Genomic DNA, 26,306 nt, shown 5'->3' on the forward strand with positions numbered 1-26,306 from the left:
AACAGGTAGAAGGGCCATGGGTCATAACAGCTAGAAGGGCCATGGGTCATAACAACTAGAAGGGCCATGGGTCATAACAGCTAGAAGGGTCATAACAGCTAGAAAGGCAATGGGTCATAACAGCTAGAAGAGCAATGGGTCATAACAGCTAGAAGGCTCATAACAGCAAGAAGGGCCATGGGTCATAACAGCTAGAAGGGCCATGGGTCATAACAGCTAGAAGGGCCATGGGTCATAACAGCTAGAAGAGCCATGGGTCATAACAGCTAGAAGGGCCATAACAGCTAGAAGGGTCATGGGTCATAACAGCTAGAAGGGCCACGGGTCATAACAGCTAGAAGGGTCATGGGTCATAACAGCTAGAAGGGCCATGGGTCATAACAGCTAGAAGGGTCATGGGTCATAACAGCTAGAAGGGTCATAACAGCTAGAAGGGCCATGGGTCATAACAGCTAGAAGGGCCATAACAGCTAGAAGGGCCATGGGTCATAACAGCTAGAAGGGTCATAACAGCTAGAAGGGTCATGGGTCATAACAGCTAGAAGGGTCATAACAGCTAGAAGGGTCATAACAGCTAGAAGGGTCATGGGTCATAACAGCTAGAAGGGCCATGGGTCATAACATGTAGAAGGGCCATAACAGCTAGAAGGGCCATGGGTCATAACAGCTAGAAGGGCCATGGGTCATAACAGCTAGAAGGGTCATAACAGCTAGAAGGGCCATGGGTCATAACAGCTAGAAGGGCCATGGGTCATAACAGCTAGAAGGACCATGGGTCATAACAGCTAGAAGGGCCATGGGTCATAACAGCTAGAAGGGTCATGGGTCATAACAGCTAGAAGGGTCATAACAGGTAGAAGGCCCATGGGTCATAACAGGTAGAAGGGTCATGGGTCATAACAGCTAGAAGGGTCATAACAGGTAGAAGGGCCATGGGTCATAACAGCTAGAAAGGCCATGGGTCATAACAGCTAGAAGGGCCATGGGTCATAACAGCTAGAAGGGCCATGGGGCATAACAGCTAGAAGAGCCATGGGTCATAACAGCTAGAAGAGCCATGGGTCATAACAGCTAGAAGAGCCATGGGTCATAACAGCTAGAAGGGCCATGGGTCATAACAGCTAGAAGGGCCATGGGTTATAACAGCTAGAAGGGCCATGGGTTATAACAGCTAGAAGGGCCATAACAGCTAGAAGGGTCATAACAGCTAGAAGGGTCATGGGTCATAACAGCTAGAGGGGTCATAACAGATAGAAGGGCCATGGGTCATAACAGCTAGAAGGGTCATAACAGCTAGAAGGGCCATGGGTCATAACAGCTAGAAGGGTCATGGGTCATAACAGCTAGAGGGGTCATAACAGCTAGAAGGGCCATGGGTCATAACAGCTAGAAGGGTCATAACAGATAGAAGAGCCATGGGTCATAACAGCTAGAAGGGTCATAACAGATAGAAAAGCCATGGGTCATATTGGATTGTATAGAAATGCAAGAAATGTGCTTTAGATACCAAAGAAATTGTGGGGGAGGACCCCCAGACTGGTTATCCCCCCACCCACTCCTAAAACTGCCCTCATTACTGTACGTAGTCAATCACATACACATTTTTTCACATCAACGTGATTTGAATCGTTGCTGGTTACTACGTAACTCATTCTTAGCTCTTTAGTTGTTTGTCTTCCAAATCAAATCCTGTCCTCAGTGGAAAAGTTGGGCTGTTCTCCAACACCATCCATCCATGATGCGCCTGTCCTGTACTGAAGCCTCTGAACACCTCATACCCTCCCAACTGTGTGTAGCCTCCAGTAGCAGCCCTCTAGTAGCCATCTCTTGTTTGGATAAATACCATAGTAGTGTGTTACCTACCACGTCTGGAGTGTGTGTGCGTGTGTGAGGCGTGTTAACCTACCACGTCTGGAGTGTGTGTGCGTGTGTGAGGCGTGTTAACCTACCACGTCTGGAGTGTGTGCGTGTGTGAGGCGTGTTTACCTACCACGTCTGGAGTGTGTGTGCGTGTGTGAGGCGTGTTTACCTACCACGTCTGGAGTGTGTGTGCATGTGTGAGGCGTGTTAACCTACCACGTCTGGAGTGTGTGTGCATGTGTGAGGCGTGTTAACCTACCACGTCTGGAGTGTGTGTGCATGTGTGAGGCGTGTTTACCTACCTGTCTGGAGTGTGTGTGCGTGTGTGAGGCGTGTTTACCTACCTGTCTGGAGTGTGTGTGCGTGTGTGAGGCGTGTTTACCTACCTGTCTGGAGTGTGTGTGCGTGTGTGAGGCGTGTTTACCTACCTGTCTGGAGTGTGTGTGCGTGTGTGAGGCGTGTTTACCTACCTGTCTGGAGTGTGTGTGCGTGTGTGAGGCGTGTTTACCTACCTGTCTGGAGTGTGATCGGGGATCCGGCTGTCTGAAGAAAGAGTCTGGTAGTTTCCTCATCCTCATAGGCAGAGAGGAGGGGGGCAGGGCGGAGGTTTTAGGGTTCATCACGGAGTTAAACAGCGCCTCCAGATCCGTCTGGGAGTCCCCGCGGACGTGCACGATCTGCTGCCCCACCGGGGGCGCGCACTGACCCTGCCGCGCGTCCATGTTGCCTTCCAGAAATGATGCGTCCAATTAAAACAACTGAACAGTTTATTATGAATGATAACGAATGATTCCAAAACGAGAAATGGTCCAGAGTTAAATGGAAGACGACCCTTAAACTGACTACAAAGAACGGATATTCTTTGGAGTTTAATTTGTTTTTGTGGATTTTAATTTTGAAAGTTCTTATAGTGTTTTGTGTAATTCGTTATTTGATAAACTGGAAAAACATTGTTATCCTGCACCATCAAATGAAATAGTTATGTTAGTTTCCTTGGTGAATTTCCGCTGAAAACACGCATCCAGCCAGACGGCCCGTCCCACAAACCTCAGACGAGCTGCACTCAACTTTTCCCCCTACAGAAACTTCGTCTGATGATCGCTTTTCTTCAACCGATGGACTCGAAAACCGTCCCAGCTACTCCCAAATGGGATTTCTGCATACTGTCCGACATTCAGTCCTCTACATAGTTTCATTTGGTGAAAAATAAGTGTTTACGTGGTAATAAATCTCAGTTTTCCAAAGTTGTTCCAAACTGTCGATAGGACAGGCTACAGCCTCAGAGTCTCATGTGACCAGTGAGAGGCGGGGTTCCAAGGTTATTTTTACCGTCGATGGTTAAAGGCTGCCACCAGAGGGCGCTGCCTCCTTTATTTATTCTTCTTCCACTGGAGTGTAAATCAGTACACCGTGAAACAAAAGAAAAAGGAAAACAATTACCCTGCCAACTAACCCTTCACTTATTATTATCATTTTTTTAAAACACCACCCCATTCCACTACTTTGACCCTTCCTGACCCTACACCATCAGGCCAACAGCCTGGGAGGACTGTACACTACCATTCAATAATCCCTGTAACTCCTCTGCAGTAGAATGTCATAAACCCAAGTTCTTCTCTGCAGCTGCCACCACGACACAATTTTCTGTGATTGATATTCCATTTCTGCGGTACGGTTGATAACCATGGCAATGAATGCAAAATGTCTACTATTCACTGGCAGCCTCTTAGGATCCCTCACCCTTGACCTCACCCTTGACCTCACCCTTCCTCTACTTTCTTCACTGCCTCAGCATACAAAACCCTCTGTACTACTCTGACACTGGCCACCTCAACCTGCATCTCTCGCACCGGACCCCAGCAACATGGGCACCCTTACAGGTAACACATTCCACTTCTTTTGCCAAAACTACACATTCCTTTGTCTCGTGCGCTCCAGGAAACGTCTCACATTTAGGAATCTCCCTCCTACACACTGCTGCAACATCACCATCAGCTTGGCACCTGAAACAAGGAAGGGGGTTCGGAACAAGAAAGAGAGATATCCTAACATTAGCCTCGTTATTGTTATTTTATTGTGTTGCTTTTTATTAAAACTTTTAAAGACAGTGACTCTTCTGTTTCACCATGCTCGCCACCAGGCCTGCGTTGCACCAGAAGGCAGACGTCACAGACACAGGGAATCTTCAACTTCAGTTGATCCATCTCCACCCTTACCACCACCAACCAGACTGTCCTCTCTCTCATCTGACCCAGTCTCTAGCTAGTCCCCTTTCTAGTGCACTACACAGACACAGGGAATCTTCAAAAAGTAATGGAAACCCATTTAACTAAATGTTTTATTCGGTATTTTCATGTGCACTTTGTCATCACTCACAGCCTTTTATCTGCCACAAGTCAATTTGATGGAAACATCTCTGGTGGGAAAATGCGCAAATTGATCTCGGCAGATTTTTTTTATATTTGCATGAAAATCTGTCGCCAACTGAATGGAACCCTGACTACTGTCGGATTCCTTGTTCCTCGTGTCTCCATCCTTTCCACTACTCCTTGTTCCTCGTGTCTCCAACCTTTCCACTACTACTTGTTCCTCGTGTCTCCATCCTTTCCACTACTCCTTGTTCCTCATGTCTCCATCCTTTCCACTACTCCTTGTTCCTCATGTCTCCATCCTTTCCACTACTACTTGTTCCTCGTGTCTCCAACCTTTCCACTACTCCTTGTTCCTCGTGTCTCCATCCTTTCCACTACTACTTGTTCCTCGTGTCTCCATCCTTTCCACTACTCCTTGTTCCTCGTGTCTCCATCCTTTCCACTACTCCTTGTTCCTCGTGTCTCCATCCTTTCCACTACTCCTTGTTCCTCGTGTCTCCATCCTTTCCACTACTACTTGTTCCTCGTGTCTCCAACCTTTCCACTACTCCTTGTTCCTCGTGTCTCCATCCTTTCCACTACTCCTTGTTCCTCGTGTCTCCATCCTTTCCACTACTACTTGTTCCTCGTGTCTCCATCCTTTCCACTACTACTTGTTCCTCGTGTCTCCATCCTTTCCACTACTACTTGTTCCTAGTGTCTCCAACCTTTCCACTACTCCTTGTTCCTCGTGTCTCCATCCTTTCCACTACTACTTGTTCCTCGTGTCTCCATCCTTTCCACTACTACTTGTTCCTCGTGTCTCCATCCTTTCCACTACTACTTGTTCCTCGTGTCTCCAACCTTTCCACTACTCCTTGTTCCTCGTGTCTCCATCCTTTCCACTACTACTTGTTCCTCGTGTCTCCATCCTTTCCACTACTCCTTGTTCCTCGTGTCTCCAACCTTTCCACTACTCCTTGTTCCTCGTGTCTCCATCCTTTCCACTACTCCTTGTTCCTCGTGTCTCCAACCTTTCCACTACTACTTGTTCCTCGTGTCTCCATCCTTTCCACTACTCCTTGTTCCTCGTGTCTCCATCCTTTCCACTATTACTTGTTCCTCGTGTCTCCAACCTTTCCACTACTCCTTGTTCCTCGTGTCTCCATCCTTTCCACTACTCCTTGTTCCTCGTGTCTCCAACCTTTCCACTACTACTTGTTCCTCGTGTCTCCAACCTTTCCACTACTACTTGTTCCTCGTGTCTCCAACCTTTCCACTACTCCTTGTTCCTCATGTCTCCATCCTTTCCACTACTCCTTGTTCCTCGTGTCGCCATCCTTTCCACTACTACTTGTTCCTCGTGTCTCCATCCTTTCCACTACTACTTGTTCCTCGTGTCTCCATCCTTTCCACTACTCCTTGTTCCTCGTGTCTCCAACCTTTCCACTACTCCTTGTTCCTCGTGTCTCCATCCTTTCCACTACTCCTTGTTCCTCGTGTCTCCATCCTTTCCACTACTCCTTGTTCCTCGTGTCTCCAACCTTTCCACTACTCCTTGTTCCTCGTGTCTCCATCCTTTCCACTACTACTTGTTCCTCGTGTCTCCATCCTTTCCACTACTACTTGTTCCTCGTGTCTCCAACCTTTCCACTACTCCTTGTTCCTCGTGTCTCCATCCTTTCCACTACTACTTGTTCCTCATGTCTCCAACCTTTCCACTACTACTTGTTCCTCGTGTCTCCATCCTTTCCACTACTACTTGTTCCTCGTGTCTCCATCCTTTCCACTACTCCTTGTTCCTCGTGTCTCCAACCTTTCCACTACTCCTTGTTCCTCATGTCTCCATCCTTTCCACTACTCCTTGTTCCTCGTGTCTCCATCCTTTCCACTACTACTTGTTCCTTTGCGTCAGACAGACGTCTGGATGCCTGCCTGATGCTCGTTGCTCCTACTTTTCTTGTTCCTCTTTGACTCCTAATTTAATGCCTTTTAACCGTTGCAAGAGCTGAGCGTCGTTCTCCAGCTAGCCTTTTTAAGAGAGGCTTTGCTCATGCACACACACCCACACCCTCAATGTCAAAGCTCAAGCCTTCTCGCGCAAGCCCTTCTGCCACCAAGTATCAAATGGGCTTTGGTGGTCAAGATGTGTTGGTATCTGCACAAAAGCTTTGACAGGGAGGCATAGTGGAGTGGTAATGTGCGTGCAAGCAGTTGCTCCCGATGCCACTTGGGTACACTGCAGCATCCACTGAGAGGCTCTTGCTGCCAAGGGAAATGACCATAATTTTCACTTGTCTGACCGCTTGCATGATGACGAGTTTCTCACACGACTGGCCTATCTGGGTGAGGTTTTTTCTCACCTGAATGATCTGAATCTAGGATTACAGGGACTCTCCGCAACTATATTCAATGTGCGGGACAAAATTGAGGCTATGATTAGGAAGTTGGAGCTTCTCTGTTGTCAAATGTGATATAGCGAAGCACCTGAGTGAGTTGGGTGCACAATTACGCAGGTACTTTCCCGAAACGGATGACACAAACAACTGGATTCGTTATCCCTTTCATGTCCTGCCTCCAGTCCACTTACCGATATCTTAACGAGAGAGATTGATCTTTATTGCAACAAGCGGTTCTATGAAAATAGAATTTAATCAGAAGCCAATGGCAGATTTCTAGATTGGGCTGCGCTCAGAATATCCTGCCTTGGCAAATCGTGTTGTTAAGACTCTGATGCCCTTTGCAACCACGTACCTATGTGAGAGTGGATTCTCGGCCCTCACTGGTATGAAAACTAAATACAGGCACAGACTGTGTGGAAAATGATTTCAGACTGAGACTCTCTCCAATACAATACAACATTGCAGAGTTATGTGCATCCTTTCAAGCACACCCTTCTCATTAACCTGTGGTGAGTTATTCACCATTTTCGATGAACAAATAAGGTTTTATATGTAAGATGGCTAAATAAAGAGCAAAATGATTGATTATTATTATATTATTTGTGCCCTGGTCCTATAAGAGCTCTTTGACACTTCCCATGAGCCGGGTTGTGACAAAACTCCCACTCATTGTTATGTTTAATAAATGTATTGTATAGTGTGTGTGTGTGGCGGGCTTACAACAATGATGGAACAACATTTGAGAGTGCGCTGACCCTGGTGCTAGAGGGGGTACAGCTGGAGGTTGAATGTTTGAAGGGGTACAGCTGGAGGTTGAATGTTTGAAGGGGTCGGGACTATAACAAGTTTGGGAACCACTGCCTTAAGGTATAACAAATATGTATAAAACATTTTTGGGATGAAACATTGAATTTGGTATTGCTGCTATTAGCCAATAAAAATGCATTGAATAACAGATTCACTACATAAAACAACAGATAGCCCCCCCCAACAAAAAAATCTAAAGGAAGTTTGTTCTGAAGTGTCTGTCCTATATCTGAGAGATAAGAAAGATCAGGAAACTATTTTATCTTGTTTTTTGTATTTAACCCCTTATTTTAGGCACTGAACTATCTCCATATATAGTTCCATTCATTTCTTTGTAGTGTTACTGGGGACCTAACCCAAACCGTTAGGAGGCTACAGACAGAAGGGTTGGTACTGTAGACCATCCTATTGGTGAGAGTCTCATCTTTCAATAGAGTGGTCATAATAATAATATGTACGCCCAACACGACAGATGTTTTTGTGAGAAGACCGATTTTCGGGATGTCTCCTGGTCTGATACACACCTTTCACCACAGATGGGATGTCTCCTGGTCTGATACACACCGCATCACCACAGATGGGATGTCTCCTGGTCTGATACACACCGCATCACCACAGATGGGATGTCTCCTGGTCTGATAAACACCTCTCTGTCACCTTTCACCACAGATGGGATGTCTCCTGGTCTGATACACACCGCTCTAGCTCTGTCACCTTTCACCACAGATGCGGAAGGGCGATATCGACAGTTGTGATGGATTGAGACACAGCCCAGTAAAAGTTTATACAGATACTGTATCTCTAGTACTGTATCTCTAGTTTATACGGATACTGTATCTCTAGTTTAAACAGATACTGTATCTCTAGTACTGTATCTCTAGTACTGTATCTCTAGTACTGTATCTCTAGTACTGTATTTCTAGTTTAAACAGATACTGTATCTCTAGTTTAAACAGATACTGTATCTCTAGTTTAAACAGATACTGTATCTCTAGTTTAAACAGATACTGTATCTCTAGTTTAAACAGATACTGTATCTCTAGTTTAAACAGATACTGTATCTCTAGTACTGTATCTCTAGTTTATACAGATACTGTATCTCTAGTACTGTATCTCTAGTTTAAACAGATACTGTATCTCTAGTACTGTATCTCTAGTTTAAACAGATACTGTATCTCTAGTTTATACAGATACTGTATCTCTAGTTTAAACAGATAGTGTATCTCTAGTTTAAACAGATACTGTATCTCTAGTACTGTATCTCTAGTTTATACAGATACTGTATCTCTAGTACTGTATCTCTAGTTTAAACAGATACTGTATCTCTAGTACTGTATCTCTAGTACTGTATCTCTAGTTTAAACAGATACTGTATCTCTAGTACTGTATCTCTAGTTTAAACAGATACTGTATCTCTAATACTGTATCTCTAGTTTATACGGATACTGTATCTCTAGTTTAAACAGATACTGTATCTCTAGTACTGTATCTCTAGTTTATACGGATACTGTATCTCTAGTTTAAACAGATACTGTATCTCTAGTACTGTATCTCTAGTTTATACAGATACTGTATCTCTAGTTTAAACAGATACTGTATCTCTAGTTTATACAGATACTGTATCTCTAGTACTGTATCTCTAGTTTAAACAGATACTGTATCTCTAGTTTAAACAGATACTGTATCTCTAGTTTATACAGATACTGTATCTCTAGTACTGTATCTCTAGTTTAAACAGATACTGTGTCTCTAGTTTAAACAGATACTGTATCTCTAGTTTATACAGATACTGTATCTCTAGTTTAAACAGATAGTGTATCTCTAGTTTATACAGATAGTGTATCTCTAGTTTAAACAGATACTGTATCTCTAGTTTAAACAGATACTGTATCTCTAGTTTAAACAGATACTGTATCTCTAGTTTAAACAGATACTGTATCTCTAGTACTGTATCTCTAGTTTAAACAGATACTGTATCTCTAGTTTAAACAGATACTGTATCTCTAGTTTAAACAGATACTGTATCTCTAGTTTAAACAGATACTGTATCTCTAGTTTAAACAGATACTGTATCTCTAGTTTATACAGATAGTGTATCTCTAGTACTGTATCTCTAGTTTATACAGATACTGTATCTCTAGTTTAAACAGATACTGTATCTCTAGTTTATACAGATAGTGTATCTCTAGTTTAAACAGATACTGTATCTCTAGTTTAAACAGATACTGTATCTCTAGTTTATACAGATACTGTATCTCTAGTTTAAACAGATAGTGTATCTCTAGTTTAAACAGATACTGTATCTCTAGTTTAAACAGATACTGTATCTCTAGTACTGTATCTCTAGTTTAAACAGATACTGTATCTCTAGTACTGTATCTCTAGTTTAAACAGATACTGTATCTCTAGTTTGTACAGATACTGTATCTCTAGTTTATACAGATACTGTATCTCTAGTTTAAACAGATACTGTATCTCTAGTACTGTATCTCTAGTTTAAACAGATACTGTATCTCTAGTTTAAACAGATACTGTATCTCTAGTTTAAACAGATACTGTATCTCTAGTTTAAACAGATACTGTATCTCTAGTTTAAACAGATACTGTATCTCTAGTTTAAACAGATACTGTATCTCTAGTTTAAACAGATACTGTATCTCTAGTTTATAAGATACTGTATCTCTAGTTTATACAGATACTGTATCTCTAGTTTATAAGATACTGTATCTCTAGTTTATACAGATACTGTATCTCTAGTTTATACAGATACTGTATCTCTAGTACTGTATCTCTAGTTTATACAGATACTGTATCTCTAGTACTGTATCTCTAGTTTATACAGATACTGTATCTCTAGTACTGTATCTCTAGTTTAAACAGATACTGTATCTCTAGTTTAAACAGATACTGTATCTCTAGTTTAAACAGATACTGTATCTCTAGTTTATACAGATACTGTATCTCTAGTTTATACAGATACTGTATCTCTAGTTTATACAGATACTGTATCTCTAGTTTAAACAGATACTGTATCTCTAGTACTGTATCTCTAGTTTAAACAGATACTGTATCTCTAGTTTAAACAGATACTGTATCTCTAGTTTAAACAGATACTGTATCTCTAGTACTGTATCTCTAGTTTATACAGATACTGTATCTCTAGTACTGTATCTCTAGTCCAAACAGATACTGTATCTCTAGTTTAAACAGATACTGTATCTCTAGTACTGTATCTCTAGTTTATACAGATACTGTATCTCTAGTACTGTATCTCTAATTTAAACAGATACTGTATCTCTAGTTTAAACAGATACTGTATCTCTAGTTTAAACAGATACTGTATCTCTAGTACTGTATCTCTAGTTTATACAGATACTGTATCTATAGTACTGTATCTCTAGTTTAAACAGATAGTGTATCTCTAGTACTGTATCTCTAGTTTAAACATATACTGTATCTCTAGTTTATACAGATACTGTATCTCTAGTTTAAACAGATACTGTATCTCTAGTTTATACAGATACTGTATCTCTAGTTTAAACAGATACTGTATCTCTAGTTTATACAGATACTGTATCTCTAGTTTAAACAGATACTGTATCTCTAGTTTAAACAGATACTGTATCTCTAGTTTAAACAGATACTGTATCTCTAGTTTAAACAGATACTGTATCTCTAGTTTATACAGATACTGTATCTCTAGTACTGTATCTCTAGTTTAAACAGATACTGTATCTCTAGTTTAAACAGATACTGTATCTATAGTTTATACAGATACTGTATCTCTAGTTTATACAGATACTGTATCTCTAGTTTATACAGATACTGTATCTCTAGTTTATACAGATACTGTATCTCTAGTTTAAACAGATACTGTATCTCTAGTTTAAACAGATACTGTATCTCTAGTTTAAACAGATACTGTATCTCTAGTTTATACAGATACTGTATCTCTAGTACTGTATCTCTAGTTTAAACAGATACTGTATCTCTAGTTTAAACAGATACTGTATCTCTAGTTTATACAGATACTGTATCTCTAGTTTAAACAGATACTGTATCTCTAGTTTATACAGATACTGTATCTCTAGTTTATACAGATACTGTATCTCTAGTTTATACAGATACTGTATCTCTAGTTTATACAGATACTGTATCTCTAGTACTGTATCTCTAGTTTATACAGATACTGTATCTCTAGTTTAAACAGATACTGTATCTCTAGTTTATACAGATACTGTATCTCTAGTACTGTATCTCTAGTTTATACAGATACTGTATCTCTAGTTTAAACAGATACTGTATCTCTAGTTTATACAGATACTGTATCTCTAGTACTGTATCTCTAGTTTATACAGATACTGTATCTCTAGTTTAAACAGATACTGTATCTCTAGTTTATACAGATACTGTATCTCTAGTTTAAACAGATACTGTATCTCTAGTTTATACAGATACTGTATCTCTAGTACTGTATATCTAGTTTAAACAGATACTGTATCTCTAGTACTGTATCTCTAGTTTAAACAGATACTGTATCTCTAGTACTGTATCTCTAGTTTATACAGATACTGTATCTCTAGTTTAAACAGATACTGTATCTCTAGTACTGTATCTCTAGTTTATACAGATACTGTATCTCTAGTTTAAACAGATACTGTATCTCTAGTACTGTATCTCTAGTTTATACAGATACTGTATCTCTAGTTTAAACAGATAGTGTATCTCTAGTTTATACAGATAGTGTATCTCTAGTTTAAACAGATACTGTATCTCTAGTTTAAACAGATACTGTATCTCTAGTTTAAACAGATACTGTATCTCTAGTTTAAACAGATACTGTATCTCTAGTACTGTATCTCTAGTTTAAACAGATACTGTATCTCTAGTTTAAACAGATACTGTATCTCTAGTTTAAACAGATACTGTATCTCTAGTTTAAACAGATACTGTATCTCTAGTTTAAACAGATACTGTATCTCTAGTTTATACAGATAGTGTATCTCTAGTACTGTATCTCTAGTTTATACAGATACTGTATCTCTAGTTTAAACAGATACTGTATCTCTAGTTTATACAGATACTGTATCTCTAGTTTAAACAGATAGTGTATCTCTAGTTTAAACAGATACTGTATCTCTAGTTTAAACAGATACTGTATCTCTAGTACTGTATCTCTAGTTTAAACAGATACTGTATCTCTAGTACTGTATCTCTAGTTTAAACAGATACTGTATCTCTAGTTTGTACAGATACTGTATCTCTAGTTTATACAGATACTGTATCTCTAGTTTAAACAGATACTGTATCTCTAGTACTGTATCTCTAGATTAAACAGATACTGTATCTCTAGTTTAAACAGATACTGTATCTCTAGTTTAAACAGATACTGTATCTCTAGTTTAAACAGATACTGTATCTCTAGTTTAAACAGATACTGTATCTCTAGTTTAAACAGATACTGTATCTCTAGTTTATACAGATACTGTATCTCTAGTTTATAAGATACTGTATCTCTAGTTTATACAGATACTGTATCTCTAGTTTATACAGATACTGTATCTCTAGTTTATACAGATACTGTATCTCTAGTACTGTATCTCTAGTTTATACAGATACTGTATCTCTAGTACTGTATCTCTAGTTTATACAGATACTGTATCTCTAGTACTGTATCTCTAGTTTAAACAGATACTGTATCTCTAGTTTAAACAGATACTGTATCTCTAGTTTAAACAGATACTGTATCTCTAGTTTATACAGATACTGTATCTCTAGTTTATACAGATACTGTATCTCTAGTTTATACAGATACTGTATCTCTAGTTTAAACAGATACTGTATCTCTAGTACTGTATCTCTAGTTTAAACAGATACTGTATCTCTAGTTTAAACAGATACTGTATCTCTAGTTTAAACAGATACTGTATCTCTAGTACTGTATCTCTAGTTTATACAGATACTGTATCTCTAGTACTGTATCTCTAGTCCAAACAGATACTGTATCTCTAGTTTAAACAGATACTGTATCTCTAGTACTGTATCTCTAGTTTATACAGATACTGTATCTCTAGTACTGTATCTCTAATTTAAACAGATACTGTATCTCTAGTTTAAACAGATACTGTATCTCTAGTTTAAACAGATACTGTATCTCTAGTACTGTATCTCTAGTTTATACAGATACTGTATCTCTAGTACTGTATCTCTAGTTTAAACAGATAGTGTATCTCTAGTACTGTATCTCTAGTTTAAACAGATACTGTATCTCTAGTTTATACAGATACTGTATCTCTAGTTTAAACAGATACTGTATCTCTAGTTTATACAGATACTGTATCTCTAGTTTAAACAGATACTGTATCTCTAGTTTATACAGATACTGTATCTCTAGTTTAAACATATACTGTATCTCTAGTTTAAACAGATACTGTATCTCTAGTTTAAACAGATACTGTATCTCTAGTTTAAACAGATACTGTATCTCTAGTTTAAACAGATACTGTATCTATAGTTTATACAGATACTGTATCTCTAGTTTATACAGATACTGTATCTCTAGTTTATACAGATACTGTATCTCTAGTTTATACAGATACTGTATCTCTAGTTTAAACAGATACTGTATCTATAGTTTATACAGATACTGTATCTCTAGTTTATACAGATACTGTATCTCTAGTTTATACAGATACTGTATCTCTAGTTTATACAGATACTGTATCTCTAGTTTAAACAGATACTGTATCTCTAGTTTAAACAGATACTGTATCTCTAGTTTAAACAGATACTGTATCTCTAGTTTATACAGATACTGTATCTCTAGTACTGTATCTCTAGTTTAAACAGATACTGTATCTCTAGTTTAAACAGATACTGTATCTCTAGTTTATACAGATACTGTATCTCTAGTTTATACAGATACTGTATCTCTAGTTTATACAGATACTGTATCTCTAGTTTATACAGATACTGTATCTCTAGTTTATACAGATACTGTATCTCTAGTTTATACAGATACTGTATCTCTAGTACTGTATCTCTAGTTTATACAGATACTGTATCTCTAGTTTAAACAGATACTGTATCTCTAGTTTATACAGATACTGTATCTCTAGTACTGTATCTCTAGTTTATACAGATACTGTATCTCTAGTTTAAACAGATACTGTATCTCTAGTTTATACAGATACTGTATCTCTAGTACTGTATCTCTAGTTTATACAGATACTGTATCTCTAGTTTAAACAGATACTGTATCTCTAGTTTATACAGATACTGTATCTCTAGTTTAAACAGATACTGTATCTCTAGTTTATACAGATACTGTATCTCTAGTACTGTATATCTAGTTTAAACAGATACTGTATCTCTAGTACTGTATCTCTAGTTTAAACAGATACTGTATCTCTAGTACTGTATCTCTAGTTTATACAGATACTGTATCTCTAGTTTAAACAGATACTGTATCTCTAGTACTGTATCTCTAGTTTATACAGATACTGTATCTCTAGTTTAAACAGATACTGTATCTCTAGTACTGTATCTCTAGTTTATACAGATACTGTATCTCTAGTTTAAACAGATACTGTATCTCTAGTACTGTATCTCTAGTTTATACAGATACTGTATCTCTAGTTTAAACAGATACTGTATCTCTAGTTTATACAGATACTGTATCTCTAGTTTAAACAGATACTGTATCTCTAGTTTATACAGATACTGTATCTCTAGTTTAAACAGATACTGTATCTCTAGTTTAAACAGATACTGTATCTCTAGTTTATACAGATACTGTATCTCTAGTTTAAACAGATACTGTATCTCTAGTTTAAACAGATACTGTATCTCTAGTTTAAACAGATACTGTATCTCTAGTTTATACAGATACTGTATCTCTAGTTTAAACAGATACTGTATCTCTAGTACTGTATCTCTAGTTTATACAGATACTGTATCTCTAGTACTGTATCTCTAGTTTAAACAGATACTGTATCTCTAGTTTAAACAGATACTGTATCTCTAGTTTAAACAGATACTGTATCTCTAGTTTATACAGATACTGTATCTCTAGTTTAAACAGATACTGTATCTCTAGTACTGTATCTCTAGTTTAAGCAGATACTGTATCTCTAGTACTGTATCTCCAGTTTAAACAGATACTGTATCTCTAGTACTGTATCTCTAGTTTATACAGATACTGTATCTCTAGTACTGTATCTCTAGTTTATACAGATACTGTATCTCTAGTACTGTATCTCTAGTTTAAACAGATACTGTATCTCTAGTTTAAACAGATACTGTATCTCTAGTTTAAACAGATACTGTATCTCTAGTTTAAACAGATACTGTATCTCTAGTTTAAACAGATACTGTATCTCTAGTTTAAACAGATACTGTATCTCTAGTTTAAACAGATAGTGTATCTCTAGTTTATACAGATACTGTATCTCTAGTTTATACAGATACTGTATCTCTAGTTTAAACAGATACTGTATCTCTAGTTTAAACAGATACTGTATCTCTAGTTTAAACAGATACTGTATCTCTAGTACTGTATCTCTAGTTTAAACAGATACTGTATCTCTAGTACTGTATCTCTAGTTTATACAGATACTGTATCTCTAGTACTGTATCTCTAGTTTAAACAGATACTGTATCTCTAGTACTGTACCTCTAGTTTATACAGATACTGTATCTCTAGTAATGTATCTCTAGTTTAAACAGATACTGTATCTCTAGTTTAAACAGATACTGTATCTCTAGTTTAAACAGATACTGTATCTCTAGTTTATACAGATACTGTATCTCTAGTTTAAACAGATACTGTATCTCTAGTTTAAACAGATACTGTATCTCTAGTTTATACAGATACTGTATCTCTAGTACTGTATCTCTAGTTTATACAGATACTGTATCTCTAGTACTGTATCTCTAGTTTAAACAGATACTGTATCTCTAGTTTATACAGATACTGTATCTCTAGTTTAAACAGATACTGTATCTCTAGTTTATACAGATACTGTATCTCTAGTTTATACAGATACTGTATCTCTAGTTTATACAGATACTGTATCTCTAGTACTGTATCTCTAGTTTAAACAGATACTGTATCTCTAGTTTAAACAGATACTGTATCTCTAGTACTGTATCTCTAGTTTAAAGAGATACTGTATCTCTAGTTTATACAGATACTGTATCTCTAGTTTAAACAGATACTGTATCTCTAGTTTATACAGATACTGTATCTCTAGTTTATACAGATACTGTATCTCTAGTTTATACAGATACTGTATCTCTAGTTTATACAGATACTGTATCTCTAGTACTGTATCTCTAGTTTATACAGATACTGTATCTCTAGTTTAAACAGATACTGTATCTCTAGTTTATACAGATACTGTATCTCTAGTACTGTATCTCTAGTTTATACAGATACTGTATCTCTAGTTTAAACAGATACTGTATCTCTAGTTTATACAGATACTGTATCTCTAGTACTGTATCTCTAGTTTATACAGATACTGTATCTCTAGTTTAAACAGATACTGTATCTCTAGTTTATACAGATACTGTATCTCTAGTTTAAACAGATACTGTATCTCTAGTTTATACAGATACTGTATCTCTAGTACTGTATATCTAGTTTAAACAGATACTGTATCTCTAGTACTGTATCTCTAGTTTAAACAGATACTGTATCTCTAGTACTGTATCTCTAGTTTATACAGATACTGTATCTCTAGTTTAAACAGATACTGTATCTCTAGTACTGTATCTCTAGTTTATACAGATACTGTATCTCTAGTTTAAACAGATACTGTATCTCTAGTACTGTATCTCTAGTTTATACAGATACTGTATCTCTAGTTTAAACAGATAGTGTATCTCTAGTTTATACAGATAGTGTATCTCTAGTTTAAACAGATACTGTATCTCTAGTTTAAACAGATACTGTATCTCTAGTTTAAACAGATACTGTATCTCTAGTTTAAACAGATACTGTATCTCTAGTACTGTATCTCTAGTTTAAACAGATACTGTATCTCTAGTTTAAACAGATACTGTATCTCTAGTTTAAACAGATACTGTATCTCTAGTTTAAACAGATACTGTATCTCTAGTTTAAACAGATACTGTATCTCTAGTTTATACAGATAGTGTATCTCTAGTACTGTATCTCTAGTTTATACAGATACTGTATCTCTAGTTTAAACAGATACTGTATCTCTAGTTTATACAGATACTGTATCTCTAGTTTAAACAGATAGTGTATCTCTAGTTTAAACAGATACTGTATCTCTAGTTTAAACAGATACTGTATCTCTAGTACTGTATCTCTAGTTTAAACAGATACTGTATCTCTAGTACTGTATCTCTAGTTTAAACAGATACTGTATCTCTAGTTTGTACAGATACTGTATCTCTAGTTTATACAGATACTGTATCTCTAGTTTAAACAGATACTGTATCTCTAGTACTGTATCTCTAGATTAAACAGATACTGTATCTCTAGTTTAAACAGATACTGTATCTCTAGTTTAAACAGATACTGTATCTCTAGTTTAAACAGATACTGTATCTCTAGTTTAAACAGATACTGTATCTCTAGTTTAAACAGATACTGTATCTCTAGTTTATACAGATACTGTATCTCTAGTTTATAAGATACTGTATCTCTAGTTTATACAGATACTGTATCTCTAGTTTATACAGATACTGTATCTCTAGTTTATACAGATACTGTATCTCTAGTACTGTATCTCTAGTTTATACAGATACTGTATCTCTAGTACTGTATCTCTAGTTTATACAGATACTGTATCTCTAGTACTGTATCTCTAGTTTAAACAGATACTGTATCTCTAGTTTAAACAGATACTGTATCTCTAGTTTAAACAGATACTGTATCTCTAGTTTATACAGATACTGTATCTCTAGTTTATACAGATACTGTATCTCTAGTTTATACAGATACTGTATCTCTAGTTTAAACAGATACTGTATCTCTAGTACTGTATCTCTAGTTTAAACAGATACTGTATCTCTAGTTTAAACAGATACTGTATCTCTAGTTTAAACAGATACTGTATCTCTAGTACTGTATCTCTAGTTTATACAGATACTGTATCTCTAGTACTGTATCTCTAGTCCAAACAGATACTGTATCTCTAGTTTAAACAGATACTGTATCTCTAGTACTGTATCTCTAGTTTATACAGATACTGTATCTCTAGTACTGTATCTCTAATTTAAACAGATACTGTATCTCTAGTTTAAACAGATACTGTATCTCTAGTTTAAACAGATACTGTATCTCTAGTACTGTATCTCTAGTTTATACAGATACTGTATCTCTAGTACTGTATCTCTAGTTTAAACAGATAGTGTATCTCTAGTACTGTATCTCTAGTTTAAACAGATACTGTATCTCTAGTTTATACAGATACTGTATCTCTAGTTTAAACAGATACTGTATCTCTAGTTTATACAGATACTGTATCTCTAGTTTAAACAGATACTGTATCTCTAGTTTATACAGATACTGTATCTCTAGTTTAAACATATACTGTATCTCTAGTTTAAACAGATACTGTATCTCTAGTTTAAACAGATACTGTATCTCTAGTTTAAACAGATACTGTATCTCTAGTTTAAACAGATACTGTATCTATAGTTTATACAGATACTGTATCTCTAGTTTATACAGATACTGTATCTCTAGTTTATACAGATACTGTATCTCTAGTTTATACAGATACTGTATCTCTAGTTTAAACAGATACTGTATCTATAGTTTATACAGATACTGTATCTCTAGTTTATACAGATACTGTATCTCTAGTTTATACAGATACTGTATCTCTAGTTTATACAGATACTGTATCTCTAGTTTAAACAGATACTGTATCTCTAGTTTAAACAGATACTGTATCTCTAGTTTAAACAGATACTGTATCTCTAGTTTATACAGATACTGTATCTCTAGTACTGTATCTCTAGTTTAAACAGATACTGTATCTCTAGTTTAAACAGATACTGTATCTCTAGTTTATACAGATACTGTATCTCTAGTTTATACAGATACTGTATCTCTAGTTTATACAGATACTGTATCTCTAGTTTATACAGATACTGTATCTCTAGTTTATACAGATACTGTATCTCTAGTTTATACAGATACTGTATCTCTAGTACTGTATCTCTAGTTTATACAGATACTGTATCTCTAGTTTAAACAGATACTGTATCTCTAGTTTATACAGATACTGTATCTCTAGTACTGTATCTCTAGTTTATACAGATACTGTATCTCTAGTTTAAACAGATACTGTATCTCTAGTTTATACAGATACTGTATCTCTAGTACTGTATCTCTAGTTTATACAGATACTGTATCTCTAGTTTAAACAGATACTGTATCTCTAGTTTATACAGATACTGTATCTCTAGTTTAAACAGATACTGTATCTCTAGTTTATACAGATACTGTATCTCTAGTACTGTATATCTAGTTTAAACAGATACTGTATCTCTAGTACTGTATCTCTAGTTTAAACAGATACTGTATCTCTAGTACTGTATCTCTAGTTTATACAGATACTGTATCTCTAGTTTAAACAGATACTGTATCTCTAGTACTGTATCTCTAGTTTATACAGATACTGTATCTCTAGTTTAAACAGATACTGTATCTCTAGTACTGTATCTCTAGTTTATACAGATACTGTATCTCTAGTTTAAACAGATACTGTATCTCTAGTACTGTATCTCTAGTTTATACAGATACTGTATCTCTAGTTTAAACAGATACTGTATCTCTAGTTTATACAGATACTGTATCTCTAGTTTAAACAGATACTGTATCTCTAGTTTATACAGATACTGTATCTCTAGTTTAAACAGATACTGTATCTCTAGTTTAAACAGATACTGTATCTCTAGTTTATACAGATACTGTATCTCTAGTTTAAACAGATACTGTATCTCTAGTTTAAACAGATACTGTATCTCTAGTTTAAACAGATACTGTATCTCTAGTTTATACAGATACTGTATCTCTAGTTTAAACAGATACTGTATCTCTAGTACTGTATCTCTAGTTTATACAGATACTGTATCTCTAGTACTGTATCTCTAGTTTAAACAGATACTGTATCTCTAGTTTAAACAGATACTGTATCTCTAGTTTAAACAGATACTGTATCTCTAGTTTATACAGATACTGTATCTCTAGTTTAAACAGATACTGTATCTCTAGTACTGTATCTCTAGTTTAAACAGATACTGTATCTCTAGTACTGTATCTCTAGTTTAAACAGATACTGTATCTCTAGTACTGTATCTCTAGTTTATACAGATACTGTATCTCTAGTACTGTATCTCTAGTTTATACAGATACTGTATCTCTAGTACTGTATCTCTAGTTTAAACAGATACTGTATCTCTAGTTTAAACAGATACTGTATCTCTAGTTTAAACAGATACTGTATCTCTAGTTTAAACAGATACTGTATCTCTAGTTTAAACAGATACTGTATCTCTAGTTTAAACAGATACTGTATCTCTAGTTTAAACAGATAGTGTATCTCTAGTTTATACAGATACTGTATCTCTAGTTTATACAGATACTGTATCTCTAGTTTAAACAGATACTGTATCTCTAGTTTAAACAGATACTGTATCTCTAGTTTAAACAGATACTGTATCTCTAGTACTGTATCTCTAGTTTAAACAGATACTGTATCTCTAGTACTGTATCTCTAGTTTATACAGATACTGTATCTCTAGTACTGTATCTCTAGTTTAAACAGATACTGTATCTCTAGTACTGTACCTCTAGTTTATACAGATACTGTATCTCTAGTAATGTATCTCTAGTTTAAACAGATACTGTATCTCTAGTTTAAACAGATACTGTATCTCTAGTTTAAACAGATACTGTATCTCTAGTTTATACAGATACTGTATCTCTAGTTTAAACAGATACTGTATCTCTAGTTTAAACAGATACTGTATCTCTAGTTTATACAGATACTGTATCTCTAGTACTGTATCTCTAGTTTATACAGATACTGTATCTCTAGTACTGTATCTCTAGTTTAAACAGATACTGTATCTCTAGTTTATACAGATACTGTATCTCTAGTTTAAACAGATACTGTATCTCTAGTTTATACAGATACTGTATCTCTAGTTTATACAGATACTGTATCTCTAGTTTATACAGATACTGTATCTCTAGTACTGTATCTCTAGTTTAAACAGATACTGTATCTCTAGTTTAAACAGATACTGTATCTCTAGTACTGTATCTCTAGTTTAAAGAGATACTGTATCTCTAGTTTAAACAGATACTGTATCTCTAGTATTGTATCTCTAGTTTATACAGATACTGTATCTCTAGTTTATACAGATACTGTATCTCTAGTACTGTATCTCTAGTTTAAACAGATACTGTATCTCTAGTTTAAACAGATACTGTATCTCTAGTTTATACAGATACTGTATCTCTAGTTTATACAGATACTGTATCTCTAGTACTGTATCTCTAGTTTAAACAGATACTGTATCTCTAGTTTATACAGATACTGTATCTCTAGTTTAAACAGATACTGCATCTCTAGTTTAAACAGATACTGTATCTCTAGTTTAAACAGATACTGTATCTCTAGTTTATACAGATACTGTATCTCTAGTTTAAACAGATACTGTATCTCTAGTACTGTATCTCTAGTTTATACAGATACTGTATCTCTAGTTTAAACAGATACTGTATCTCTAGTACTGTATCTCTAGTTTATACAGATACTGTATCTCTGGTACTGTATCTCTAGTTTATACAGATACTGTATCTCTAGTTTAAACAGATACTGTATCTCTAGTTTAAACAGATACTGTATCTCTAGTACTGTATCTCTAGTTTATACAGATACTGTATCTCTAGTTTAAACAGATACTGTATCTCTAGTACTGTATCTCTAGTTTAAACAGATACTGTATCTCTAGTTTATACAGATACTGTATCTCTAGTTTATACAGATACTGTATCTCTAGTTTATACAGATACTGTATCTCTAGTTTAAACAGATACTGTATCTCTAGTACTGTATCTCTAGTTTAAACAGATACTGTATCTCTAGTTTAAACAGATAGTGTATCTCTAGTACTGTATCTCTAGTTTAAACAGATAGTGTATCTCTAGTACTGTATCTCTAGTTTAAACAGATAGTGTATCTCTAGTACTGAATATCTAGTTTAAACAGATAGTGTATCTCTAGTACTGTATCTCTAGTTTAAACAGATACTGTATCTCTAGTTTATACAGATACTGTATCTCTAGTTTAAACAGATAGTGTATCTCTAGTTTATACAGATACTGTATCTCTAGTTTAAACAGATACTGTATCTCTAGTTTAAACAGATAGTGTATCTCTAGTTTATACAGATAGTGTATCTCTATTTTAAACAGATACTGTATCTCTAGTTTAAACAGATACTGTATCTCTAGTACTGTATCTCTAGTTTAAACAGATACTGTATCTCTAGTTTATAAGATACTGTATCTCTAGTTTAAACAGATACTGTATCTCTAGTTTAAACAGATACTGTATCTCTAGTACTGTATCTCTAGTTTAAACAGATACTGTATCTCTAGTTTATACAGATACTGTATCTCTAGTTTATACAGATACTGTATCTCTAGTTTAAACAGATACTGTATCTCTAGTACTGTATCTCTAGTTTAAACAGATAGTGTATCTCTAGTACTGAATATCTAGTTTAAACAGATAGTGTATCTCTAGTACTGTATCTCTAGTTTAAACAGATACTGTATCTCTAGTACTGTATCTCTAGTCCAAACAGATACTGTATCTCTAGTTTAAACAGATACTGTATCTCTAGTACTGTATCTCTAGTTTATACAGATACTGTATCTCTAGTACTGTATCTCTAATTTAAACAGATACTGTATCTCTAGTTTAAACAGATACTGTATCTCTAGTTTAAACAGATACTGTATCTCTAGTACTGTATCTCTAGTTTATACAGATACTGTATCTCTAGTACTGTATCTCTAGTTTAAACAGATAGTGTATCTCTAGTACTGTATCTCTAGTTTAAACAGATACTGTATCTCTAGTTTATACAGATACTGTATCTCTAGTTTAAACAGATACTGTATCTCTAGTTTATACAGATACTGTATCTCTAGTTTAAACAGATACTGTATCTCTAGTTTATACAGATACTGTATCTCTAGTTTAAACATATACTGTATCTCTAGTTTAAACAGATACTGTATCTCTAGTTTAAACAGATACTGTATCTCTAGTTTAAACAGATACTGTATCTCTAGTTTATACAGATACTGTATCTCTAGTACTGTATCTCTAGTTTAAACAGATACTGTATCTCTAGTTTAAACAGATACTGTATCTATAGTTTATACAGATACTGTATCTCTAGTTTATACAGATACTGTATCTCTAGTTTATACAGATACTGTATCTCTAGTTTATACAGATACTGTATCTCTAGTTTAAACAGATACTGTATCTCTAGTTTAAACAGATACTGTATCTCTAGTTTAAACAGATACTGTATCTCTAGTTTATACAGATACTGTATCTCTAGTACTGTATCTCTAGTTTAAACAGATACTGTATCTCTAGTTTAAACAGATACTGTATCTCTAGTTTATACAGATACTGTATCTCTAGTTTAAACAGATACTGTATCTCTAGTTTATACAGATACTGTATCTCTAGTTTATACAGATACTGTATCTCTAGTTTATACAGATACTGTATCTCTAGTTTATACAGATACTGTATCTCTAGTACTGTATCTCTAGTTTATACAGATACTGTATCTCTAGTTTAAACAGATACTGTATCTCTAGTTTATACAGATACTGTATCTCTAGTACTGTATCTCTAGTTTATACAGATACTGTATCTCTAGTTTAAACAGATACTGTATCTCTAGTTTATACAGATACTGTATCTCTAGTACTGTATCTCTAGTTTATACAGATACTGTATCTCTAGTTTAAACAGATACTGTATCTCTAGTTTATACAGATACTGTATCTCTAGTTTAAACAGATACTGTATCTCTAGTTTAAACAGATACTGTATCTCTAGTTTAAACAGATACTGTATCTCTAGTTTAAACAGATACTGTATCTCTAGTTTATACAGATACTGTATCTCTAGTTTATAAGATACTGTATCTCTAGTTTATACAGATACTGTATCTCTAGTTTATACAGATACTGTATCTCTAGTACTGTATCTCTAGTTTATACAGATACTGTATCTCTAGTACTGTATCTCTAGTTTATACAGATACTGTATCTCTAGTACTGTATCTCTAGTTTAAACAGATACTGTATCTCTAGTTTAAACAGATACTGTATCTCTAGTTTAAACAGATACTGTATCTCTAGTTTATACAGATACTGTATCTCTAGTTTATACAGATACTGTATCTCTAGTTTATACAGATACTGTATCTCTAGTTTAAACAGATACTGTATCTCTAGTACTGTATCTCTAGTTTAAACAGATACTGTATCTCTAGTTTAAACAGATACTGTATCTCTAGTTTAAACAGATACTGTATCTCTAGTACTGTATCTCTAGTTTATACAGATACTGTATCTCTAGTACTGTATCTCTAGTCCAAACAGATACTGTATCTCTAGTTTAAACAGATACTGTATCTCTAGTACTGTATCTCTAGTTTATACAGATACTGTATCTCTAGTACTGTATCTCTAATTTAAACAGATACTGTATCTCTAGTTTAAACAGATACTGTATCTCTAGTTTAAACAGATACTGTATCTCTAGTACTGTATCTCTAGTTTATACAGATACTGTATCTATAGTACTGTATCTCTAGTTTAAACAGATAGTGTATCTCTAGTACTGTATCTCTAGTTTAAACAGATACTGTATCTCTAGTTTATACAGATACTGTATCTCTAGTTTAAACAGATACTGTATCTCTAGTTTATACAGATACTGTATCTCTAGTTTAAACAGATACTGTATCTCTAGTTTATACAGATACTGTATCTCTAGTTTAAACAGATACTGTATCTCTAGTTTAAACAGATACTGTATCTCTAGTTTAAACAGATACTGTATCTCTAGTTTAAACAGATACTGTATCTCTAGTTTATACAGATACTGTATCTCTAGTACTGTATCTCTAGTTTAAACAGATACTGTATCTCTAGTTTAAACAGATACTGTATCTATAGTTTATACAGATACTGTATCTCTAGTTTATACAGATACTGTATCTCTAGTTTATACAGATACTGTATCTCTAGTTTATACAGATACTGTATCTCTAGTTTAAACAGATACTGTATCTCTAGTTTAAACAGATACTGTATCTCTAGTTTAAACAGATACTGTATCTCTAGTTTATACAGATACTGTATCTCTAGTACTGTATCTCTAGTTTAAACAGATACTGTATCTCTAGTTTAAACAGATACTGTATCTCTAGTTTATACAGATACTGTATCTCTAGTTTAAACAGATACTGTATCTCTAGTTTATACAGATACTGTATCTCTAGTTTATACAGATACTGTATCTCTAGTTTATACAGATACTGTATCTCTAGTTTATACAGATACTGTATCTCTAGTACTGTATCTCTAGTTTATACAGATACTGTATCTCTAGTTTAAACAGATACTGTATCTCTAGTTTATACAGATACTGTATCTCTAGTACTGTATCTCTAGTTTATACAGATACTGTATCTCTAGTTTAAACAGATACTGTATCTCTAGTTTATACAGATACTGTATCTCTAGTACTGTATCTCTAGTTTATACAGATACTGTATCTCTAGT

The 26,306-nt window shown here is 35.2% G+C and overlaps 1 protein-coding gene across 1 annotated transcript in view; it reads right to left on the reverse strand.

Moving 5' to 3' along the window:
- Positions 1-3,137, reverse strand: part of LOC129867917 (transcriptional coactivator YAP1-like) — a 67,435-nt gene extending 64,298 nt beyond the window's left edge. Inside the window, exon 1 of the mRNA XM_055941405.1 lies at positions 2,373-3,137. Coding sequence (XP_055797380.1) covers positions 2,373-2,582 — 210 coding nt within the window. The 5' untranslated portion in view covers positions 2,583-3,137. The remainder of the gene's footprint in view (positions 1-2,372) is intronic.
- Between the last annotated feature and the right edge of the window lie 23,169 nt (positions 3,138-26,306).

The sequence above is a fragment of the Salvelinus fontinalis genome, chromosome 13, assembly GCF_029448725.1.
Source record: "Salvelinus fontinalis isolate EN_2023a chromosome 13, ASM2944872v1, whole genome shotgun sequence".
Classification (NCBI taxonomy): Eukaryota; Metazoa; Chordata; class Actinopteri; order Salmoniformes; family Salmonidae; genus Salvelinus; species Salvelinus fontinalis.